This window comes from Phaethon aethereus, assembly GCF_964289735.1.
Source record: "Phaethon aethereus genome assembly, contig: HAP1_SCAFFOLD_108, whole genome shotgun sequence".
In the NCBI taxonomy this organism is placed as follows: Eukaryota; Metazoa; Chordata; class Aves; order Phaethontiformes; family Phaethontidae; genus Phaethon; species Phaethon aethereus.
Genome location: NW_028113960.1, coordinates 542,133 through 561,124, shown reverse-complemented (window position 1 = coordinate 561,124; position 18,992 = coordinate 542,133). Strand labels below are relative to the sequence as shown.

Below are 18,992 nucleotides of genomic sequence, written 5' to 3'. Positions count from 1 at the left end.
AACGGTCATATTTTACTCCTTGAGGGGCTGGGTTGTTCTCCCTCCTACCACCATGACTGTGACCATTGGCTTCTTTATCCATCCACCTGTCCCACAGCACAAGCGTTGAGGTTCTATAGAGTTTTATTCTCAGTCCTGCTCTGAGCTGGCATGGGAGAAAGCCGGCTTGAAGCACTAGTGGCTGCTGCCGTTCTTATTCGCTTCCTTTGCTTCCGTGATCAGCGGCGTCAGGCTGGAGAGAGGCTTGGCTAATTTTAGGAATGGATGCTGTGCAAAGGAAAAAAAGAAATGAACCATTACTTTCCAAACTCAGGTACTCACAGGCTCAAGCAGCATTTCTCTGGTTATGGGGAATACGCTGAAACAGGACTGAGGGGACCATCTGCACCTGCGTCTTCATGTCCAGTACCTTGCTATCACAGGCAAACAGGGCCCAAAATCCCATTAATCCCTTTATCAAGTTGTCTTCAGCGTGCTGGCATTTCTGCCCTGCCAGCACTCTGGGAATGCTGTTTGCTCTCCCAGGGCCTTGTTCCTTTCAGGAAACGCAAGTTACTTACTTAGGTTCCTGTTTTTTAAAGACATGGGCTATCTGAGTTGTCAGAAAAGAGCAGAGGCATAAACTGTTCCTTAGGGAACTCCAATACCTCTAGGAAATGTTTATGCCAGGAGTATTTAGGCCCATGTGTTCTTCTGAAGGCCACGGAGGTACAGGTTTTCAGCACCAAGACAAGAGCAGGGACACCAGTGACAGAGCGCTGACGGACTCAGCTCTGGCTTGCAGCGAGAGCAGTGGCTACCATCCCATTTGCCACTATGTAGAGCTGAATATACTACCAAAATTCAACACAGGGCCGCAAAAATGATCAGAGGGACAGAATACCTCTCCTATGAGGACAGGCTGAGAGAGTTGGGGTTGTTCAGCCTGGAGAAGAGGAGGCTCCGGAGAGACCTTTTTGCAGCCTTCCAGTACTTAAAGGGGGCTTCTAAAGAAAGATGGGGACAGGTTTTTTAGCAGGGTCTCTTGCAACAGGACAAGGGGTCATGGTTTTAAACGACAAGAGGGTAGATTCAGGCTGGATCTAAGGAAGAATTTTTTTGCAATGAGGTGGTGAAACACTGGCACAGGTTGCCCGGAGAGGTGGTAGATGCCCCATCCCTGGGAACATTCCAGGCCAGGTTGGACGGGGCTCTGAGCAACCTGCTCTAGTTGAAGATGTCCCTGATCACTGTACGGGGGTTGGACTAGATGACCTTTAAAGATCCCTTCCAACCCAAACCGTTCTATGATTCCACTTCTTTTCCTTTTGAAAAGCACCAAGACTGGAGACTAATATGAGGGGGTTCCGTCTCATGCCTTTGAGTTTAGCTGGTGAGAAAACCATTCCATAGAACAGCTGTTCCGCTTGCAGCCGTGTCCCCTTTTACCTGCAGAAGTTCCTTGGCAGACCCTCGCCTGTCCACATCCACCTCCAGGCAGCAGCTCAGAAAGTCGCGAAACACCGCGGACAATCGCTCAGGGTTCTGCAGCTCTGGTGTCCCGTTCGTAGCGATCAGATGCAGCGCCTAGAGAAAAAGGGAACATGAGACTCCACCTGTTTCCTTCATATCCATAACTGCCCAGATAGACCCCATTTTTTAAGGTTCAGTCTCCAGTGGCAGTTTCTTCCCTGGCAGGGGGTCAGACAGGATTTTTCTATAGCTACATAAAAAACCTGGAGGCAGCCACAGCTCTTCCAATATCAAAATGATCTTGCCTTGACAGCTGATTTCACGGACTGACCTGGTTAGTATGAACTACATCGGCAAAAGCACATTTTGCTTCTCCAAGTAGTGACAGGCTTGTGACAGTGACAGTTTACAGCCTCTTTTAAAGAGTGAATTTGGCCTAACGCTATTATTTCAGAGGATTACTACAGAAAATGCATCTCGGCGGGGCTCACTGTTCCCTAAAGTACAGCTTCCATAAAGCAAAGGTAGCCAAGTTTTTTGCTCTGCTCTTGATAAAAATGGTAACCAGATGGGAAAAAAGGAAATCCATCAGCTTAGTCCTTGGATAAAGAAACAGAAACATTGGGAACCTTTTTTTCAACACAGGCACATAAGTTGCATGCACAAATATCTTATGAAGAAAATGCATCTTTGGGCAGATGGGAGCCAAGCTGCAACAACGTCTTTCAGCAGTCTCCAAATTCCAGATCAGCGTCACTTATGTGTTAAGAAGAAAACGTTTAATGCTTGCTATCAGAAAAACAAGTAATTCCATCGCTATGGTAACACTCCGCTACCTCAGAATTGGGAGTATTCACCTGTGTTAAGGGTTGAGTCCTCTGTGGATTCCCCTCCATGTTGTGCATAAATGTCCAGCTGCTCATCTGAATGCACAGTCATTCTGTGCACACAAGCCTAGCCAAACACTTGAAAATTCCAGCCTTTCTCCTCTTCAACAGCATCCAGCCAAAGCTAAGCTCAAGTTTCCTAAGCAAAGCCAAGGATGTTCACTGTCAAGTAGCTGACGGAGTTCATGCAGCTGAGCAAGTCTTCCTGATATTCCTCAGGCCAAGGGAGTACAACGTCATTTTGCAAAACACAGGGTGAGCAGTATCCAGTGTGGTTCGCTTGTAACCAAGGTCTAACATGCTGAGAAGCCAGCGAGATGAGTTCATTGCGCTTTTGCAAGATGTTATGTAGAAACGGAAGACAAACCTTTTGAACTATTCAGACATAAACTTCCAGAATACGTCTAAACTACACAGCAATAATGATAGAAATAGGCCATGGGGTCTTCCATTAAAACGTCTGCCATTACAACAGCTCTGTTCTACTGGCACTTAACTAGACCGGGACCACATTGACTTTGCTATTGTCCTCTTAAATACAGAGGACAATTTCCAAGCCTAAAAAGGCAAAGAAACGATCCTAGAGTAAAAACAACAAAAGGAAGCTTCTTTCCTTTTCCCACAACATAAATGTCACAAAATCAGTCTGATCCTGTCCCTCTGCAGCTGACCTCAGCCACCGGACACAGTGGTGAGCTGGAGTGCCTGTCCTCACTACGCTTCAATTGCGCTACCCGAGGGATGATACTTCTCCTGCGGGAAAGGACTACAGCACCAACGGCAGCTTTGGGGATTTTACTGCAGCCACATTCACCTGAGTGTGAAACAGGAGTGCCAGGACAAATGGAGCTCTTTTAGTTACTTGTTTCTTCTCAGAACATGAATCCCAAAGAAGAGTCATCTTCAGCTCGGTACGTCCCCTTTTCAGTATTTCCACCAGAACAGGGAAAGGTCTACGGGAAGCTGAAGTACCTTCTTATCACATATCTTTTGGTCTCCTATGATATGCAGCTGGCAAAGAAAAGCAAGTACGGTACAAAGGAAAGGAGCGTTCGCAGTAGCTGCAAAGGGGCAATAAGCTCATTAATTTGTTTCACATGCCAAGAAACAAGAAAGGCTTCAGCAGACCATTACAGCTGCAGTCTGTGAAAGCAAGATCCTAAAGGTATCCAGGCCACCCAGATACGTGACAGAACAACATACAGATCATTAAGAAGCCTGAAACTGTAGAAGATGTGCAGCATTTGAAAAAAATGCTACAGTTTTGAGACAAATTGATGCGCTGTGGTTAAGAAATGAAAAAGAAATGCTTAAGGGTTTGTTTTGTTTCTGTGGTTTTCTGTTTGTTTTTTTTTTTAATTGAAATCAGGAGGAGGTCCAACCTGAATTTCAAAGGGTTTTTATCACACCAGTGTTTGTCCCCCAGGCCCTCGGCATGTGCCGGATGGAAGGAAATCACAGTGAGAGGAAACAAATACCATCACAGACACATCCAAGACACACATGGCTCGAAAATTGTTCATTCCTGTGAGTTCTGCATCAGCTGGAAAGAACGTGAGCAGCATGGGATGCGCGTGCTCTACACGTGGAAAACAACACTGCATCTACATGAAGACTGCTGCTAACTCTAGGACTAATGAGCCTTTCATGCCCTTACAATTTATTTAGGTGTTTAAGTAACGGAAGCTCCTGTGTGCCTTCCATTATTAAAACAATCCTTCATAAAAAACAAATCAATCCTGTCGGGGTTGATTGACCTTAATAAAACTAGCTGATAACTGGGGAACTTCAGGCAGTCCATCACAGGCTGTTCACTGTTCCTAGCTCAGGGGCAACAACCGCTGAAAAAGAGCCCAGGAAGCCAATGCAGATGGAAGCAACTTCAGGTGCCTGATTTTCATCTACCACAGTTTTACTAAGACACCTGAAGATGCCTTGAAGCTCTAAGTGTCCAAGCTGATCGTATCTCCAGCAGGAGATGAGGCATATATGGAGAAAAAGAGCATCTCAAAGAATCTGGGTGAGGGCAGGAAGAGCTGAGTTTGGTCAGAGAGAAGAAATCCAGTGATCTTTCTAACAAACAGTTGACCTGAGGCTTCTCGAGGAGCCCTAATCAGCATTTGAGGTTAAGGAGGCAGGGAACCTTCAGCATCCCGACCAGTCACGCTAATGCTCTTCACGGGTTTTTGCTGCCTTATGCAAATGCATTTTTTGCAAGGGTCTCCCAGGGAATCAGGTGGAGTGTGGGCTCCTCTCTTTGCTTGGCCGGGGGTATTTCCTGACCATTCTCTTGTTTCTTCTTTCAGTCTGCAGTACGCAGTCGGGGTGCCACAGACCAGAGAGAGCACAGCCTTACTGCTATGAGAAAAGCTAAAGGTCAGGCTCTATTTTAATTCTAGCCTTAATAAGAATTGTGTATGTATACGCATAGAGCAAACTTAATTTCCTCCTGAATTCCTGCATCCTGTCAGGAATTAACTGTGCAGCACTGAGCTCTGTTTCAGCTCTCAGTCATGAGGTGTTATCTTGGCAGACATTCCTCCACTATGACACGCTCCTTTGGTATAAGAACTGGTCATTTCATTTTAAGGAATTAGGACAAAACTGGAAACTTCAAAACATCAAAATACACTAGTGTACTACAAGTACCTGTGCCAAAACATACTTGTAGAAAAGCATTTGCTAAGAAGTGATTATGGCATTACTAGAACCAGTGACACTTCCTGAAAGGCGCAGGTGAGCAATCGGCACTGATCTGAGTTTGGAAAGACTTCTCCTGCACGTACAGTTGAAATATTTTTCATAAAAATTCCCCAACTGGAGGATCTTGCTGCTGAAAAATTCTTGTCATTCAGAGATACAACTCAAAGAGAGTTCTAAAAGCACATGAGAAATCTCAAGCGTGGTTGAGGGCAAAAATGACACATTTCTGAACAGTCTACATGTCACTTCTCTTTTAAGGTCCCCCTATTGACATAACGACAGCTACAATATATGCCGATATGCTCCAGCGACATATTTAGAAGCAGCCCTTGGTGGAACTAGTTCAAGCTGGTGTAACTGGGATTTTGTCTCATGGGAGACAAAACATGGGGCAGGTTAGAAAGACGGTGGTCTCTGGTTTTATTCGCACCTTACCCTGAGAGGATGAGCATTAACGTAAGGAGGTTCTCCTTGCGCCATTTCAATTGCCGTGATCCCAAGCGACCAGATGTCCACTTTGGGCCCGTATGCGTTTCCCGACACCACTTCTGGTGCCATCCAGTAAGGAGACCCGACCATCGTGCTCCGTTGACTCTGCTCAGGGGTGATCTGAGCACACAAGCCAAAATCAGCTGAGGAGAAAAACAAGTACTGTTAAAGGCAGCTTGATTTATGAAACCAAGCAAAAGAAATCCCTTCCAGATGCCTCAGAAGGCGTTGTTGAATCTATCTGGTAAAGCGGCCATGCTCTGTTTACTCAGTGCTCGAGCCAAGGAAATACTGAAGTGGCCACTTAAAAACCCCTCAAGTTTCATGCAGTGGCTTTTATTCACTTGAAGCTTTAGATTATTCTTTATTACTATCCCTTCTGGAAGGGACCTACACAAACCGAAACCACTCTTTACACCTTTTTCCTTTCTGTACCTCTCTGGACGCTGGCACTGTGCTCTTAGCTCGCAGCAGTGGTCTGCCAGTGCACTACCACAGGCATCGCTTTTGGGTAACAGGCAGTCAGTCAAAAGCAGCCCCACACCACATCCTGGGAATGCTGCACCTGACCAAGGATACCTACTCAGTTTGACAGATCCATCCATTCCGAGGAGGATATTGTCGCTTTTGATGTCTCTGTGGATCACTTGGTTGGAATGAAGGCAATCCAGAGCTTGTAGGCACTCATAGATCAAAAAGAAACATGAGGGTAAAACTTACTTAGTGACCAGATTTCATCACACAAGAAAAGAAATGGCTCTAAAGGATTTAATTTCTAGTTGAATTGAGAGTAATGGCAGAATATTGTGCTCTCAAGAGGAAGAGCTTGCTGCTTCAACACAGAGTAATAACTTCCTAAACAAAGGCGTAGTAGCTTTTGAAACAGAAATGTCAATTCTTGGCACAGACTGTCCCCTGAAAGCACGCACGGAATGACTGCTGCTGCAGGGAATGTGCTATCTCCACCCAGGTGACAAACTATGGTTTGCCAAAAACCAAAAAGTCCCTTCCTTCGGTATAAGATGGATCACTTTTGAGTCGGAGGTCGCATGAGAAAGATTTTATTGTTAGGCTTGACGGCAGATCTGGAAATAGCGTGTTAGGCATTTTTCAGGAGCAATCACCGTTTTGGGTGGAGTGCTATTCTTTTAAGCCGAGGACTGTGATGAAGGAGCCCCTATTTTTCTTTGCTGGTATTTTAAAATTCTGCCACCAGCATATTTGCTTGTACACGAAAGGAATGCAGTACAGGCATGCTCCAGGCAAAGGTTTAGAGAGGCAAAGTTGAGAAGAGTAAAACTAAAAACAACGAAAAAAGAAATAGTACAATAAAATTCTATGAGTAAAACAAAAGAGTGTAATAAGTGCAGCGATACTGGCAGGCAGTTCACTTAAGATGCTCTTTCTTCTCCGTATCATAAAAGCAACACAGAAACAAAGCTCTGAACATGAAACCTCTCATCTTCTTACCACCTGCTTAGAAGTACCATCCTGTCCCAGTAATGGGAAGCACAGGCGGGATCCCTTACCTCCCTACAGACAGCTGCTATCTGTCCTTCATCCATACATGTCTCCTCAAGAACATCATTTAAAGAGCCTCCAGCTAGGTATTCCATAACCACCCACAGTGTGTCACCGACGAGGTAGCTGAAAGAAGAAAACAATGGCACTGAGATGAGTGTGCACGGCTAAATTACCTCTGGAAAAAGGCTACAGCTGATTTTGTTTCCAAGTCATTCTTACATGAGGACAGGACAACATGAATAGACATTCCCTCTAGGCTATACAGGACTTAGAACCTGTGCGGTCTAAATGAGGAAGGCCCATAAGTGAACAATTAGACGTCCGAGCTGGCAAGCAAGTGAAAAATTGAAGTTCAGTAATGGCAAAGATAAATCTTGGACCAGGAGGATGTGTACCAGTGAGGACAGGAATTGGTCAACAGTTTGGAAAACCTACCAGAAAATACATCCAGGAACAGGAGAAACAATTTAAAAAGTGGCAAATTACGTGTTTCTGCAAACAAGAACTTCACCTTCCTGATATCCACAGCAATGGAAAAGAGCAGGAACAGCCCAAAGGAAGTAATTTCGAGGAGGATTTACCAGCACTTATGATAAGACACAGAAAAGATGATCAACTTAAACAACCACAAAACCAATCAAGCCAACAACAAAAAAACATGGAGGTAGGCTGAGATGGCTGTGCCAGGTCCTTGAAAACAGTCTTAAGCAATATATGCCAGAAAAGATTAATGCAGACAAAATGCAGTCTCCTCCCATACACTGGCTATGAGTAGATAAACAATAGAGGTCAATTTTCTGCCAGTGACCAAAGGGGTTTTTAAAAAGGTTTGGCTTGCAGCATGTAAATGAACATTCACGTGATCATACCAGAACTACTCACCTCTCTAAATAGTTCACAATATTGGAGCTCTTGTTTTCTCTCATGAACAGGATTTCGTTAACTATTAGTTCCTTTTTGGGCTGTTGTTGGAGAGTAATTTGCTTTATGGCCACCTAAAACGACAGGGAAAGCCATTAACTTGAGTAGCCTGTTGCACAAGGTCCCAATGAACATGGAGCACGTGTTTTTGGAATGACATAGCAGAGCTGTGCCAAACTGTCTTGGTATCAGACCAAAGAGCTCAGTAACTTATATTACAACACCCAATTTCTCTGCTAGCCTGGGTGCTAGTTACAGGACACACGGCCATATACATTTTGTCTTGTAAAATCTGTACAAATGCTCTTTAAACTATCAAGCACGCATCTCTAACAACACTCTCTGGACCGACATTCTTCTCAGATGGTCTTAGTTTACCACCACTATTATTGTTGATGCACAGTTTGCAAGCAGGAAGTGATTTTGTTACTGCCAAGATACACAAAAACTGCTGGTAATGCTTTAGTAATTGTACGATTTGTCTTCATTATTTCAGCAACTGCTGTTACTCTTGACTTGACGGCATAACAGAGAGAAAACACAGACGTACATTACATTTCAAAAGCCATACTAAAACAATCATTAAGGTTACACACACAAAAAATACAGTCCTGGCTGTTGCCTTCGCAGGCGTGGCGATCTGGTTCAGGAACGGCATGGTGACCAACCCCAGGCCGCTCGGGCCATCAGCTCGCTGACACCAATGTGGTAGATGGCAAATGGCGTTTATTAGTGTGTGACACGGCGTTATATAGCTTAGGTTTATAACCTCACTTCCGTCTGCTTGCATCATAAATTAAACGCTATTGGCTTTCAGGAGAGGGGCCCTAACTTTCCGTACAGCGCGATATCTTCCGGCCGCCAGACCCTAGCTATCTACACCTGGCACTTCCTAGCTTCTTGAATCTTGATTTTGCAACTCGAAATACACATTCCTTAACACAGTTCAGATTGGCAGTTACTTTGAGGGTTTCAAAAAAATAATCCATTCTATGTCATTTGATGGATACACCCCGGGTTCTAAGCAGGGCTAGACCTCTACCTAAGAGCAGTTATAAAGCGCCTCTGTCTAGTCCTGCTCTCAACATGGCACGAAAGAGACCACCCCTCCGCTCCCATTCCTGGGTTTCTAGCCACATTTTCAGGCAGGGTTTGTATAGATTCAAGACCGCTTGCCTTGGAAAAGGAAAGGAATGTGAAGAGGCCACTTTAAATTGGTCACTACAGGGGCTGTCAAAGCTAACGCCGCTTTCCTTCAAGATTCGTTTCTCACCCTCCTGGCCCCCACTTCCCTGCGAGCACTTCACGGGCTGTAATGGGCTGTCACCGACACCAGACTTAAACACGACTGTTTGGTTTGGGAGAGATCTTTGCTCTTGATATACTTCTTCTACACTGACAGACATGAGAATGATTTCTAAACCAACACATTGACGCTGGCAATAAAAATGATACTGTTTTTATCAGTCCCAAAAGCTTGCTGGGATTTCTGAAGGCTGAAGACAGCAGATGATGCATTTTGCCAGCTGACACTAGCCTGTGCTTCAGAGGAACCGCCTTGGCAGTAAAGATCTACTGGCCACCCAAAAGCCCCATCCACCCTTCGCACCAGAGGGGAGAGCACTAAAGACCTGCAAAATCGGCTGGGACTGTGGACACTTACCTCTTGTCCTGTGGTGATGTCCATCGCCATGTAAACAGTTCCTGACGCCCTAGAAGCAAAACAGCAGCAAAGAAAGGAGCACTTTAGTCCCTAGGAGTGAAAGCAAGCCCAGACAGGAGATCGCTGCTGCCTGTAGGGTTTAAAAAACACCTTTGTTCACCCACTCCTTCAGGCAGCAGCGCACAGCGCAGCAGCCCACCAGCCCTCTGCCACGCAGGGTATCCAAGAGAAAACTTATGCCCAACGTGAAGAACAAGGGATGTCCAACATGAGGAAAGGATCCACACACAGCTTTCTCCAGCATAGCAAAGCAAGGAAACTATTCTCCAGCCATCCTACAAGGTCACAGCTAGAGCAGGTTAAGGCATGTTGTGCTCCAAACAGGGGATCCTTAGACAGCTTCTTTAGGTGTCAAGAGCCCTCAGCAGCTGCTTCTGTTAGGTGCACCGGACACGTGAAGGACTCTTCATGGTATCTGTATTTTCCTCCTGTGGCAGACACGGGTTGTGTTGTAGAGCCACCAGAAAGAAATGGTGCTCTCATCTGCGGACTAGGCAGTGTGGCGTTTTGTTTGCCATCTGCCTCTTGTTAAAAGAGGTTCTTCCCCTGTAATGATGTGAAGGGCCTGAAAGGCCACGGTCAGAGGAAACCCCTTTGGGTTTAAAGTAACTGCAGGCTTGTAAACCCCATTAGTGTTCCTTCTGAGCTAAGCACAGGTTTACACTGCCATCATGTCAAAGCTGACGTCTGCACGGGCAGTGAGGCAAGGGAGAGCCAGCGAGGGAATTCTGAGAAGTGGGAACACCCATCCGGCAAGTGTCCCACTGACTGACAATGCCAAAATCAGTTTGCTCCTTTTCACCTGATCCCCTGGCTTGTTTGTGTACCTGCAGGCTGAAATATGTCTGAAGCACTGCTATCCAACAGGCACCAGGGACGATTTTTTTCTGGAGGATTTTTCCCCATCACTACAAATTGACCTGCAGCATGACAGTCACGAGCTGGTGACGGCAGCACGCTCACTGCTCTGTAAGAAGGGCGTGCCATCTTCAGGCTGCACTAAAAGCTGGAGGAAATCAGTTCAGAGACCCTTTCAGGCCAGATATTAGCCACTTCTCTTCCCACCAGCTGCTGAGGCACCTTTGTATAAGCTCACTCCTAGGATGGGCAAAACAAAAGACGGTGAGGGCGATGGTCATACTGTCACGGTCACACGTGCGTCACACGCATGTTTCTTCTGGCTCTCACTTCTTCAGTCGACACATATCTTGTGAGAGCCTGGCACAGCTCTAAGTGTCCACTGACATTTTACAAATGACAATGAGAACCAAACCTTCGGGTACAACGCAAGCGGCAATCCCAGAAAGGGTTTTTATACAACGAATGGAGCAGAAACACCTTCCCACAAGCGCGCCACCAAACAAGAAGTGTCTACGATAAAGCCTGCCAGAGAAAGAGCGTGAGTGCGTCTGGCTTTCTGCAGCATCTATCAGTTCTAGGTCAGCAACGTGCTACCCTGACTCCAAACCTCACAAGCAGTCACAGTTTCTTTACAAACACTACGGTCACCTGCCTTAACAGGCAGGAAAACATCTCCCGATGTCAGTGAACAGCTTCTGTCAGACACTGACAGCAGCGTGATCCTGGTGCTACACAATGGCGCTGGCCCTCCCGGAACTACGACACAGCCACCGAAACTTTGACCGAGCAGGGAGTCTGTCTGTATTTAAAACGCAAGTCAGGTACCTAATTTTGATGCCATTTCTTCTTGCCTCCTCACATCAGAACCATTTCAAATCAATCCTAGTTACAGTAAGCATGGTTGGGCTTCAAAGGGAAATAGCCTGATGGTTTTTTTTTCTGTAAACTCCTAAAACCTGCAGGATCCACAAGTGGTCTGCCATGAGGCAGATGATGCATGTTCTCATCAAGTACTTTGTGCTTCAACTCTCTGTTTATTACTGAATTTTTGTTCTTTTCTGCCTCTGCTAGAAAAGAGAGCTTATTATTTAATCTCTGGGTTCTGTTGCTAAACTATGTGGTTATAATCCAGATCACTGAATATCTTTTTAGAGCAAAATATTCGAAAGAAATGGTATTGAGAACTGGTATCTCTCTCACAACTAGCAGGTGCTAAGTTGCTCTTTTAGGCAACAAAGTTTTTTCGCCATTCTTTAGCGTGGCCAGATTATTTTGCGACATACAAAAAACTATTCCCCCTTCTCCCCCTAAGAACATAAGCAAATAGGGGCCACACACTTGAGGGACAGTAGACCTTCCCGGTCCTGCTCCTTGCTGCAGACAAGACATTGGCTCCATCAGGTTGTCTTTGGCCGTGCCTTCCGACCGCACTTATAAATTTGATCGGTACTGAGAGACAGGAGAATCTAAATCCAGGGTTGTCTGAACATGTCTGGAGCTTGCCCGACTTCACGCTTGATATTACACCAGCAAAATACCTGGCCCATTTTTCGTGTCAGTAACTGTGGTCAGACTCACCCTTGGCCAATTTGCTCCAATTCAGTATATTTCTTCTTAGGATCTCCCATGCTCACAACGCTCCCTGAAAGAAACAAAATTAAAGATGCTCACTGCAAACTGGAGATACCAACTTCCAGCAGGTCAGAAATGCAGCTCCACTGTCTGGGCTTGTCAGTCGTTTGTAGCCACTTGGGCAACAACAACAACAACAACTTCAGGCAGCTCCACAGCACAGACAGCCTCCACAAAGACGGATTTTCTACAGTCCTTTGGAGAGTTACCTTGACAGCAAACTAAGAGCATGGAGAAACATTCACAGCAGACAGGTATCAGAAAAGAACAAGCACCAATGCAAGTGTTTGTTGTCGAGAAACACTAACGAGCGCTGGAACAACAGAGCCTTTATTTCCTTAGGAATAAATACTCTGTGTGATTCAACAGAAGGTTTAATGCTACCAAAGATTACATGCACCTTGGGTTCTGGAATCAATTTTGATGAACAGGTGCCATTTTCAGAACAGGAAAAATACTGCAGAGTGTTTCCAGGAGGGGATCTTCTCAACCTTTCAGCAGTTTGCCGGAAGAATGCCTTTATGTTTTTAAAGAACAGCTTCTCATGTTCATTCACCAGGAATGATGGGGTTTTAAGAACTATCACCATCATCCACTCATTACCGGGCTAAGTTCTGAAGACCTTGCTTATGCCACTCTAAGAACCACACTGCTTGTCTGCAACCTGACTGGGATTGACACGCACTTGTCCTGCACTCTCAACACTGCACGCATGTTGATCTCCACAGAATCACAGAATGGTAGAGGTTGGAAGGGACCTCTGAAGATCATCTGGTCCAACCCCCCTGCCAAGGCAGGATCACCGAGGGCAGCTTGCACAGGAACGCGTCCAGTCGGGTTTGGAAGGTCTCCAGAGAAGGAGCCTCCAACAACCTCTCTGGGCAGCCTGTTCCAGTGCTCCATCACCCTCACAGTAAAGAAGTTTTCCTCATGCTGAGGTGGGACTCCTGTGCTGCAGTTTATGCCCATTGCCCCTCGTCCTGTCACTGGGCACTACTGAAAAGAGACTGGCTCCATCCTCCTGACAGCCACCCTGCAGATATTGATAGACATTGAAAAGGTCCCCTCTCAGTCTTCTCTTCTCCAGACTAAACAGCCCCAGGTCTCTCAGCCTTTCCTCATACAAGAGATGCTCCAGTCCCTTAATCATCCTCGTAGCCCTCCGTTGGACTCGCTCCAGGAGTTCCCTGTCTCTCTTGAACTGGGGAGCCCACAACCGGACGCAATAGTCCAGATGAGGCCTCACCAGCGCAGAGTAGATGGGGAGGATAACCTCTCTCAACCTGCTGGCCACACTCTTCTTAATGCACCCCAGGATACCACTGGCCCTCTTGGCCACCAGGGCACAGTGCTGTCCCATGGATAACTTACTGTCTACCAATATTATGCTTATTCACAAATAAGCACAGCCGTGGTGGACAGCACGAACAGCATTATTCCTCAGGCTGCCGCGTTACACAGGCAGCTGCACAAACGAGATGCTGATCATTCCAGCAATAAGGCTCAGAAGCCAGGCCAGATGGGGTGCTGCTGCCTCCCGGCAGCTCTGCGCTGCAGCAGCGGGAAGGCAGGGCCGGCACATCTGGCACAGGGCATGGGACAGAAAGAAATACCGAATACGTACTCAGTTTCTCTAGGATCTCCTCATCTGTCAGCCCAGATTTTGTCTCCTGCCCGTCTGTGTTTCTGGACAAAGTGTTTGATTGTCCACATTGCAGAGTGGTGGCCACTTTAGCTGGTGCCAGCGCAGCAGCAGGTTCAGTTACAGAGCATGAGTAGATCTGTGACAAGAAAAGGCGTTGTATCAGAAAGCTGGCTTGCAGAGATGCCCCTAAGATCATATTGCAAATGCAAATGCTTACGAAGATGCCTCTTCTCTGCTACTAAGATAAATTCACGGACCCTATCAGAATCACAGGAAACTCATGACTAAATGGGAAAGTTCAAACCCGATTGTCGGGGTGTCAGTGGCCTGGGTGAAGCACTGTCATGGTAGGACTGCGGCCCGCAGAGTCTTCACCCGCAAGTGCTGTCTGACCAGAAACATGCAGCTCTGAATTACCCCAAATACAGTGCTATCCAACGCTGGGACTTACTGGTTTTGTATGTTCAGGCCAGGGTGCGGGAACAGGAGGAGGTTCAATGCCTTCTTCCTCCTCCTCATCACCTTCATCCGCTTCTTCAGAAACAGGCAGAGCTGGTGGGGGTTCACATGCTGGTTTTGTGCCCTGTGGACAGACGGGAGCATGAGCGACAGTCACCACTTTGGCACTTGGGAGCTTTGACAATTACACACCACTTGGGTCTGCTCAGACAGCTTCAGGAACCAATCTGGACATGCCTGTAGTCCTACAGGCCCCGGTGCTAAGTTACACGTGGCACAGCACAATTTAAAGGTTACAAATGACCCTGCTGTTTTGTTAAGTTGTCTTGGCGTTTTTCATTCTTGCTGAAAACAACTTATCCATGCCCGTGCTTAGTCAAAAAATGTCATGCCTGGATATATCGCTAGAGGTCACATCTAGTTGCTGGTTCATTGCTTTGGCATTGTATCTACAGACATGGTAACAGTTAATTAAGCTAACAGGTGCCTACTGGCTACGTTAATTAACGCACATCAAAGGGCAAAGCCCGCTGCCTAGTCTTGTTGGGAATTTGCCTTTGGAGAGATGGCTATTTGTATCTTTACTGTTTTAGCCATGGGCTAATCATATTGCCTGTTTCCACGGTGCTCAACTTCCCTGTCTAAAAGCTCCTTTTTCAGCACCAACCTCCTCTTCACCTGCTCCTAAGTTCACACAGGGATCTTTCTCCTGTTTGCCTGTGTCTCACCGCAGCAGGAGCCCAGAGGGAATGCAGCCCTCTCGGCAGCAAGGCGCGTCCTGCCGACCTGCCCGGGGCTGCCAGGCAGGCATCCCGACTGCTCACCCGGGCTCCCGTTACAGGCAGCGGAGAATAAAAGCCACCGCCGGGGTGTTGGCAACCGTCCGGCAGACTCCAGATGTGGGGCAGGCAAGGGAAGTCTGGCTGATCCGTTGGCTACGTGTAAACTGAAGCCTACAGTGCAGATCCTTGAAGTGCGGTGAGCTGAACCCCCCCACCAGTCCCAGCTGCGACGCAGACGCAGGGGGTTCTATCACCTTCTCACAAATTTATGTGCCTTAAGTCACCTGTACTTGGACACACTGTCACAGAGAGACACACGCACACAGACAGCGCCCTGTATTTTCTGAGAGACTCAGCGCCATTGCCCAACGCGTAAAGAGAAACAGTGCAACAGGTACTGAACTGGCCAAAGGAGGGAGCGAGACGTCAGACATCCTGAACGTCGGATTAAGGGCCAACTCTCTCAAGCCAGGGGTGCCCTAATGGGAAGGGGAATGTTCCTTTGCCATGCGTTAGATCAGTGCATGGCTTTCCATGCATCGCTAGCACTTTGCTTACCTGGGGATAGAAGGTGATTAAGGGAAAAATAAAGCAGGGAATAATTGCCCTCCTGTCATGTCAAATGCCTAGAACTATGTTTCCCACTGGGCCCTACGCTTGGTCTGACAGTGCTAAATTGTGCAGCTAAAACATAAGCAATGTCATCTTATTTCAGGCCAGCCGCCCGTTGAGGAGTCATCTTAACTTATAGACAGGCAAGCTTCTCTCTGCAAAAGCAGATTTTCATCTGTTTAAAAGTGCTGAACTAGTAAGGTAGAATACAGCCTGTTGCAAAGACACTACGGTTGATTTTCCTTCAGCCTACAAGGGTGGCACTCTGTCACACTGGCACACTGTGTTCCTCACTGAGTATGGTCTAGAGCTGCTCGCTTTTCGACATGTACAGGCTGTGCAGAGGGACAGGGACCTCCAGGGGACAGTTTGTCCTGCAAGTAGCCTGCAACGGTGTGAACTGTGCCTGACGACCGCTCTCTCCACTGATGACAGAGAGCCTACACACTTTGGGCAAAGCTGCTCACTGTTACAGCAGTAGCGGTAAAAGACACAACGCTATCTCTTCTCTGCTACTAAGATAAATTCACGGACCCTATTAGAATCACAGGAAACTCATGACTAAATGGGAAAGTTCAAACCCGATTGTCGGGGTGTCAGTGGCCTGGGTGAAGCACTGTCATGGTAGGACTGCGGCCCGCAGAGTCTTCACCCGCAAGTGCTGTCTGACCAGAAACATGCAGCTCTGAATTACCCCAAATACAGTGCTATCCAACGCTGGGACTTACTGGTTTTGTATGTTCAGGCCAGGGTGCGGGAACAGGGGGAGGTTCAATGCCTTCTTCCTCCTCCTCATCACCTTCATCCGCTTCTTCAGAAACAGGCAGAGCTGGTGGGGGTTCACATGCTGGTTTTGTGCCCTGTGGACAGACGGGAGCATGAGCGACAGTCACCACTTTGGCACTTGGGAGCTTTGACAATTACACACCACTTGGGTCTGCTCAGACAGCTTCAGGAACCAATCTGGACATGCCTGTAGTCCTACAGGCCCCGGTGCTAAGTTACACGTGGCACAGCACAATTTAAAGGTTACAAATGACCCTGCTGTTTTGTTAAGTTGTCTTGGCGTTTTTCATTCTTGCTGAAAACAACTTATCCATGCCCGTGCTTAGTCAAAGTCCAATTTTACAAAATGTCATGCTTGGATATATCGCTAGAAGTCACATCTAGTTGCTGGTTCATTGCTTTGGCATTGTATCTACAGTCATGGTAACAGTTAATTAAGCTAACAGGTATCTACTTATTCGAATGTGGTTAAATACAAGGGTTTAAGAACCCTCCTATTTAACCCCAACCTTTGCTGCTGCTGCAAAGACGCTACGGTTGACTTTCCTTCAGCCTGCAAGGCTGGCACTCTGTCACAAAAGGCAAATCTCACAGCTTGCTCCACCATTCTTAAATGCTAGGAAAGCTAAAGGTTACTTTCACACTCACCGAAGGATGGGTTTCTCGGTATCCACGGGCGATTTTACCTGCAATGCGCAAAGGAAAATTAACCAGATGCTGTTATAAAAATGCCTTTTGTGGGGAAACCCACAGAACAAGGAAATCCAAAGAGACGACATGTTTCTTTCACAACATCCCTCCAGGAGCAACAGCTATTTTACATAGAGAGGAGGGTAACAGGACAATAGACAATTCTACACTTTCTTGTGTCTCTTTTTTGCCCTGTTTTGCCAGTAACTAAAAGAATTGGAAACTTATTCAAGAAAATGCAGATTGGTCTTTAACTGTCAATGCTTCTGTTCCCCCATTAAAGCTTGCCAAAATTCCACCTTAGCTGTGCCACTTCTATTCTGACAAACCACAGTCACAGCTCCTGAGTTCAGGAGCGTACACAAAGTGTTTTGAATTTTGCATTTCACCACAAAACTAATTGCTTTTTTAGCACACATTAAGTGTCAACTTAGACAGTCAAACCTCTTCATTATGCAAGTTAAAAAAAAAAAGATGCTTTCCCTCAAAAGAAGAGAAACGGTAATACATTCTGGAGATTAACCTCACAGTTTCTCTCTCACAGAAGCTCTCCCAGTCCGCATTTTAGCAGTTGCACTGGTTGAACCAGCAAACTGAGGAAATTGCAGACCCCACTGCCACATACTACCAGGCGTGGGGAACTGAACCACTGCAGGTAAATCTGTCCAAAAGCTGTCCAAACCCAGTGGGATAGAGACACCCCCTTATTAGCTGAAGCTGTTGACAGAAGCTTTACCAAAGTCATGGTATCTTACTGGCATTTTTGTTTAAAAATCAACTCCGTTATTAAGAAACAGCCAAAGAACACATCGATACAGAAGCCAACTAGTAGTAAAAACCTCCACTTACTTGCTACATGTGTGGCCAGCCAGGGTCTGTCTGGCAAATACAATACAGAAAAAGCCAAAGAAAAGAAAACGCGAACTGCAGCACAGACTTGCTCTCTCATTTTTGCAACGGTACGCCACAATTTTGCAGACTCTAGGCAACCAGGAGGATAAAGGACATCCCCATCACATCTGCAGGCTCTTGGACGGGAATGCCCACACCACGAGGGTCTTCCTGGAGTGAGCCTGCTATGGAGATTGCTCGGGACACTTATGCCTGCCTTCTCGCCCTCTGTGACACCGTTCCTGTTACATCACAATGGCAGCCGTTCTGGGTTGGTTTGCGAGTTTATGCACAGCAACCTCGTCCTCTGCATGGGGTTTGCGTGGCAAGGTTGTGGCAGCAGGGCTGCAGGGGTGGCTTCTGTGAGAAGCTGCTAGAAGCTGCCCCTGTGTCCCATAGAGCCCGTGCCCGCCGGCTCCAAGACGGACCCGCCGCTGGCCAAGGCCAAGCCAGGCAGCGACGGGGGCAGCACCTCTGGGATAACATATTTCAGAAGGGGACAAAACCGGCACGTGGCATTTGCAGCCGGAGAGAGGAGTGAGAACATGTGAAAAGAGCTCTGCAGACACCAAGGTCCGTGCGGAAGAAGGGGCAGGAGGTGCTCCAGGCGCCGCAGCAGAGGTTCCCCTGCAGCCCCTGGTGAAGACCATGGTGAGGCAGGCTGTGCCCCTGCAGCCATGCAGCTCCACGCTGGAGCAGATCTCCACCTGCAGCCCGGGGAGGACCCCCCGCCGGGGCAGGGGGATGCCCGAAGGAGGCCGTGACCCCGTGGCAGGCCCGTGCTGGAGCAGCCTGTTTCTGGAGGATGGCACCCCGTGGCTGGGGCCCAGGCTGGAGGATGCCGACACAGTCTCACGTAGCCTGACGTGATCCTGCCCTGCTGTGCCAGCCTGCAAGAGTTAGAGGAACTGGATTGTCCGGACTCCAAGCCAAGG

At 47.2% G+C, this 18,992-nt stretch overlaps 1 protein-coding gene across 1 annotated transcript in view; it reads right to left on the bottom strand.

Moving 5' to 3' along the window:
- The window catches only part of LOC309416433 (serine/threonine-protein kinase PAK 3-like), a gene marked incomplete at its 5' end in the record, with an annotated part of 156,672 nt that extends 141,779 nt beyond the window's left edge, over positions 1-14,893 (bottom strand). The window contains 3 exons of the mRNA XM_082015982.1: positions 13,817-13,973; positions 14,289-14,420; positions 14,882-14,893. Coding sequence (XP_081872108.1) covers positions 13,817-13,973; positions 14,289-14,420; positions 14,882-14,893 — 301 coding nt within the window. The remainder of the gene's footprint in view (positions 1-13,816; positions 13,974-14,288; positions 14,421-14,881) is intronic.
- Positions 14,894-18,992: the final 4,099 nt, after the last annotated feature.